Source organism: Arachis hypogaea, chromosome 16 (genome assembly GCF_003086295.3).
Source record: "Arachis hypogaea cultivar Tifrunner chromosome 16, arahy.Tifrunner.gnm2.J5K5, whole genome shotgun sequence".
In the NCBI taxonomy this organism is placed as follows: Eukaryota; Viridiplantae; Streptophyta; class Magnoliopsida; order Fabales; family Fabaceae; genus Arachis; species Arachis hypogaea.
The window spans coordinates 14,033,300-14,040,269 of NC_092051.1; the positions used below are offsets into that span (position 1 = coordinate 14,033,300).

Genomic DNA, 6,970 nt, shown 5'->3' on the forward strand with positions numbered 1-6,970 from the left:
GCGTGGCCGTTTCCTCTAAATCTTTTGGCATGCTTTATAAGCGCTTGAGCTTAATTAAATAACGATAATTAACGATAATGTTAAGAAAGATAATATTTAAAATAATTTTATATAATATAATATTTATAATTTTATATATATAATATTTATAATTATATATTTATTATATTTAAAAGGTTGAATTACTCTGTTGGTCCCTATAATTTCGCAAAATTTTTAAGTAGGTCCCTATACTTTTTTTCCTTTTAATTGGTCCCTATACGTTAATTTTTTTTTCAATTTAGTCCCTACTAACGTTAAACGTCTAAAAAATGTTAGTGAATTGTGAAATTACTTTTATACCCTTAGGGACCTAATTAAAAAGAAAAAAAAATATAGGGACTTAATTGAAAATTCGGTAAAATTATAAATATTCAATGAAAGATATTTCTATAATCCCTATTCAATGATTCTAAGACATGAAAAATATTCCTATAATCCTTTTTATTTTGTCACTATCATTCTTTTCCTTATTTATATACAAATTGTACCAAAAATACTTTCTCTCTTTTCTTTTCGACTTTCAAAATACCTTATCTTAAGAACCTCAAAAAAAGAATGGATAAAATGAAATAGAAATAGTAGTAATAAGCATATATCAAATTCAGTTTTCATCCTTCAAGTATTGATTATGATAATGCATCCAATTTACATAATAAACTTTACATTAATACTTAAGAGCATACTTACATCTAGTTTGGAATTGGAGGAATGCATCCACCAATTGATATTGTATACAAATAAACAATAATCGATGTAAAATAAAATACTACAATTTTGTATGCGCCCTTTAGCAAATGGACAAAAGATTATCACTATGAAAATCCATGCTATGCCTAATGAATACAAAATTGGGTGACTTCAATTCAATAGGTAACTACTCATGCCTGTCTAAGAACTTCTCTATAACGACTGAGAATGCCCCAAAGCCAGCACAACCAGCACATGCTGCTTTTGGACCACCTACAATCACAAAGCAACACCAAAGCATTCTGAAACAAAGGTAGAGAACAAATTTTTGAACTAAACAAGAAACATTTAAATCTTAATTGAAAACAATGTATTCATGCCGCATTGCAGCCCAATATTAATTCATACCACATTGCGCATGGTATCTCACTCGTCTTTCCTCTCTCTGGCGCTTTCTCGTCAGAAGTTCATCCTTCGCTCTCTCCTTCTCGAGCTCTTTCCTCTTCTTTTCTGCATTAATCTTTCGCTTCTTTTCCTGGATGAGGTTCAGACAAAACACGGGAAGAAACATCATTCTAAATATTGGAATTCTAAATATTACCAAAGGAGTGCGTATAGAAATGAAGTTGCATTTGGTTAGATACAAATATGTTTGATTAAAATGCGAAAGTGTTCTACTTCTATATTTCCTTTTTCAACGGTTAACTTCGAGCAGAATAGATATTATCTATCTTGTATTGCATATAAAAAAGAACTGAACAAATTAGAAGAAATTCCACACCTGAAATCCAACTGGGGGACTAGGACCTTATCCAACTTTAATATCCTTGTATTGCAAACCTGATTCAGTAGTTACCATAGGCACCTTCATTGTATAAAATGTTCAAAGTCAACATTAGTCATTTGGCTATGGATATTCCAAGTAAAATCCATTAATACCATGGTGGTCATTGATCAAGGATCTTAAAAATGTGAATATTAAAACTTAAGTGCAATAATATAGATTGGTTATTAACACATTCTTTGCATGGTGCACAAATTCTTTGAAAATATAAGAATGTCTGCTATTCCTTTAATACTAATAATGCTTTGAATTTCCAAGATTTATTTGAAGAATTTCTCTTAAAAAATAACTGACATTTGAGAAACGTGCTGACTAACATTAGTAGAAACAGGAGATGTAATGCAATTACATCAAATATCAAAGCATTATTAGCAATTTACAACAACCATTTGTAATGTCTTAGCAGAGAAAAACAAAGAAAGGAGGCAGAGAAGGAAACAATGTATTCTCACCATACATTTTTAAGCTCCTTCTCACAAGCTTTATCACGTAGTTTCGGCTTATCTTTCGGGGGCAAACCAGCTCCTTTGGCTTCCAATGAACCAACAAAGAGGCTTGAGATTCCCAAAGCCAATCCAAGAAAGTCTCTGCGGGAATTGGTATTAACCATAGCAGCACATTCAGTTGTACCTGAGGCCTTTGTTTTTACCACCGATCTTCGGTATTGCGGAACCAAGTATCGAAACCTGTCAGCAGCAATGCCTTGAGGATTGCAGCCCAAACTTTTACAAGTAGAACCTGTATGCCTCTATGACAATGATCAATTAAACTCATAATCAATTAATTATAGATAACATACATAATCAAAACTCATAATCAATTCAACTCTCTCAAAGGCATTTAATCAAACACCTTATTTCCAATCTCACCTCTTTTCTTATTTCTAACATAATGAATTAATTACAAATAAAATACATAATCAGAACTCATAATCAAAATTTTTTAGCATAATCAAAACTAATTTTAGCAAACTAAACTTCACAATTAGATCAATTGGTTTTCTTTATCATTCAGAATGCTGGTTACCTAATCAAATAAAGTCAAATTATATACAAGCAGCAACAAAAAATAAGCATAAGCAAAATTAGAGGTATTTAACAATTAAGATTTCTCAACATTGAACCTGAAGCATTAGAATCGGGAGAGGATGCCGTTTGACTACTAGTTATTTTAAGTATAACATTTCTCCCGTTCTTAGTGTAGTGGGAGGAAGACATTATTGAGAAGAATTATTATCCAATGTTGAAAAACTAAAACAAAATTCAATCATCACCTGTTGTTGCAGAACCAGTCCAGACAGAAAAACGCAGAGTCGAGGAGCGGCGATTTGAGGCAAGGCACCGCGAGGCGCGATGAGGCAAGGCGGGACGAGGGGATGCAATAGACAAGGCGGATGAGCGGAGCAGAACAGTGCACCTGTGGGCGACGCAGAGGAACGACGACCACCCAGCGACAGACGACGACGATGCCATGGAAGACGGCAGCAGAGTGCGACGGAGGAGAAATCCAATTGAGAACTTTGGAGAATAACCTAGGGATAGTTAGAGTTCTCTGATTTTGGGGACAAAAATATAAAGGGTATTTTTGGTATTTTATAAAAATAGAGATGTTTTTAATTAAATTTTTTGACTAAATTATGAGAATATTCGATTTTTTAATGGAATATTCTATTATTTCAAACGATTTTATGACGGTAAGGACTAAATTAAAAAAAAAAAAAAGTATAGGGACTCAATTAAAAGAAAAAAAGTATAAAGACCTAATTGAAAATTTTGCGAAACTATAGGGACCAACAGAGTAATTAAACCTATTTAAAATTATATAATTATTATAATAATAATTAATAAATATTAAATAAAATAATTTTTTGTTGTCATTTAAATATTATTGATTAGATAATATCATGTATGTATTTGTTTTTATCGTACAAAATCCACAGCATATCACATAGATGTTGTAATATTATGTATGAATTTATCTTGATTTCTTCAAATTTAGTTATAAGAGACATGCATGCGCTTAATTAACCTTCCCCATTCCTCTTCCGTTAAGAGCTCACACCACATGCACTTAGGTAGCGTTTGGTGGAGAGACAGAGACGAAAAGACTGAGACTGAGAGACAGAGACTAAGAGACAGTGACTGAAATAAATCTCAGTATTCTGTTTGGTGCAAAATGGGAGACAGGAATTAAAACAAGAATGAAACTCTAATTTAATTTGCACAAAGGGTAAAATTGGAATTAATTAATTGAAATGAAAGTATTTTAGGTATAAAATGTTATTAAAGTTTCAATCTCCATCTCTAAAAATTTCAGTCTCCTGTGTCCCTACTTTTTGGAGGTACTGAAATACTGAAATTTTAGAGACAGAGACAGAAATTTTAGTACCAGTCTCTGAACTAACAAACACGATACTGAGTCTCAGTCTCTCAGTCTCTGTCTCAGTACCTCAAAACAAACGCTACGTTACAGATCAAAAGCTTTTGCGAAAGAAAAGGTAAACCTCTAACTGTCTCCGTTTATCATCCTTTTTTTAGTAATATCAGTCACTATTTAAACCCCACCCTCCTCCATTCTTCTTCACCACTCTCCATACCCACAACCATTAGGGTAGGAAGGTGCTTCCTTCCCTAGTTATTTTAGCATTTTTTTTTCTTTTTTCCTTCTCCTCTCGGATATCAGTATCTTTACTCAAACTTTCACCGGAGGTTAATTTAAAAAAAAAAAAAAAAAAAAAAAAAACCGAAAATCAACACATTCCCAACAACAAAATGGCGGGGTCGGGAAAGATTATAGCTGCTGTTGTTTCAATTCTACTTGTAGTAGGAGTTGTTGTTGGTGCCGTGGTAGTTGTGAACAACAACGGCACCGGAAACAATGGAGGAGAGTTGAAGACGTCGAACAAGGCGGTGAGCGCAGTGTGTCAAAGCGCCGATGATCAGAAGCTCTGCCACGACGTGCTGACACCTGTGAACTCATCAAATCCCAAGGACTACATCACGCAGGTGGTGAAATTCTCCACGGAAAGCGTGTTGAAAGCCCTTAACATGAGCGACAGGCTCATGGTGGAGAGCGTGGCCAACGGCACCAGCGACGGAGGCGTCAAGATGGCTCTGGACGACTGCAAAGACCTCTTGCAATCAGCGATCCACGAGCTTGAGGCCTCCGGCGTGTTTGTGAACAGCCAATCGCTTCCGGAAGTGTTCACAAACAGTGCGGAGCTGAAGAACTGGTTGGGCGCCGTGATCGCCTACCAGCAATCTTGCCTTGACGGGTTCGACACCGATGGGGAGAAGCATGTCCAAGGTCAGTTGCAGAGCGAGAGCTTGGATAGCGTGATGAAGCTCACCGCCTTGGCCCTGGATGTTGTCGCCGGTGTCTCTAAGGTTCTGTCTGAGTTAGGGCTCAACTTGACCAACAGGCCCGTTCGTCGCCTCCTTGGGCTTGATAAATATGGCTTCCCAAGTTGGTTGTACCCTCATGACCGTAAGCTCATCAATGAGGCCAGCCAGGGTTCCATTGTCCCGAACGCTGTTGTTGCCAAGGATGGTAGTGGCCAGTACAAGACTGTTTTGGAAGCCATTAATGCTTACCCCAAGAAACACCAAGGCAGGTGGGTTATCTATGTTAAGGCTGGTATCTACGACGAGTACATCACCGTCGACAAGGCCAAGCGTAACATCTACATGTACGGTGATGGCCCCGCCAAAACCATCATCACCGGTCGCAAGAACTTCGCTGAAGGTGTCAAGACCATGAGGACTGCCACCTTCACCACCGTTGCTGAGGGATTCATTGCTAAGGGTATTGCTTTTGAGAACACCGCCGGTCCAGGTGGACACCAAGCAGTGGCCCTCCGCGTGATGGGTGACCGCTCAGCCTTCTTCGACTGCGCGTTCCGTGGCCACCAAGATACCTTGTACGCCCATGCTCACCGTCAGTTCTATCGCAACTGCGAAATTAGCGGCACCATTGACTTCATCTTCGGCTACGCTTCAACCTACATCCAGAACTCCAAGATCATCGTGAGGAAGCCCAAGGCAAACCAGCAGAACATCATCGTTGCTGACGGTACCGACCAGAAGAACATGCCATCGGGTGTAGTCCTCCATAACTGCCAGATCTTGGCAGAGCCAAGCCTGGAAGCAGAGAACGGGAAGGTGAGAACCTTCTTGGCAAGACCATGGAAGGCGTTCTCGAGGGCAGTGTTCATTGAGAACACCATCGGTGGCTTCATCAACAAGGAGGGTTACATTCCATGGTCACCAGCTGCCCCCAACAACGAGCACGCATACTTTGGTGAGTTCGGAAACATTGGAGCTGGTGCTGATGCTTCTGGAAGGGTCAAGTGGGCCAAGGGTCTTATCTCCAAGGATGAGGCTTCTCAGTTCACTGTTGACAATTTCCTCCAAGCTAACTCATGGTTGCACGACACTGGTTTTCCTTTTGATGCTAGCTTCACCAAGAACTAAATTTAAATACGTACAATTGTAACTGTATCTAAGACTAGTCATGGTGATAGCTAGATGTATAACCATGAGTGTGAATTGAAACACACCAGCAATTTGTATAACAGTGTTGAAAATTAAAGAGTGGATCATAAATTTGTGGGACATAGTGTTAAGTCTTGCCCTTTCTTTTCTTAATCATCTTTCTCCTCCCACGCATCTTCAAGTTCATTACAGTATTATCCCGCGGAAGTTAATTTTATATAGATGAGTGCTACATGGACAGCAACTTTTGTGTTTTGTAACCATCAATTGGTCATCAATAGTGTAATAGAAAGTATGAGAAGCCAATAAAATATTTATACAATGGAAAAGTATAGATAACCAACAAGGTTTTTAAACAATGTGTAGACAATGTGAATGAATAGGATTAAAAGAGTAAATTTGATTAGTAGCATTAAATTAGGGTGCAGTGTATTTTCATTTGATTGATGGTTGCTCATGTTGTTCAAAATTTTTATTGTTCCCCTAACACTCCCCTTATACAATGTGTACAATGGAGGATTAGGGAGTATTAGAGATATGACCATTAGTGTTACCTTTTGCCATCAGTTGAAGCTTTTGGGATGACATGGTATTAGAACTCTGAATTTAAAAGGTAAGAGTTCGATCCTTGGAGATGTTCATTTTGTAACTCAATAGCTCATTGTACATATTGTACAAATAGTCCATTGGCTCTCTAGACTCACAGTATAATAGTATTTTTAATAGCGTGAAATTAAATCCAATGTTGTAGAATCAGGTTAAATATTAGCCAACTTTTTTAAAAGTTGCTCGCCTCCTATATTTTCCCTTTTATATATTATGAATTTGAGTTTATTTTGCATTTCGATTGAGCATCATCAATTCATAACCAAGATCTTCATTGGGCAATTTTCTTTATAAAGAT

General features: G+C 37.4%; 1 protein-coding gene across 1 annotated transcript; it reads left to right on the forward strand.

Moving 5' to 3' along the window:
* The first annotated feature begins 4,344 nt into the window (after positions 1-4,344).
* Positions 4,345-6,045, forward strand: LOC112758998 (probable pectinesterase/pectinesterase inhibitor VGDH2). The gene has a single exon (XM_025807804.2). The coding sequence runs from the start codon at positions 4,345-4,347 to the stop codon at positions 6,043-6,045; it is 1,701 nt and encodes a 566-aa protein (XP_025663589.1).
* The last annotated feature ends 925 nt before the right edge of the window (positions 6,046-6,970 follow it).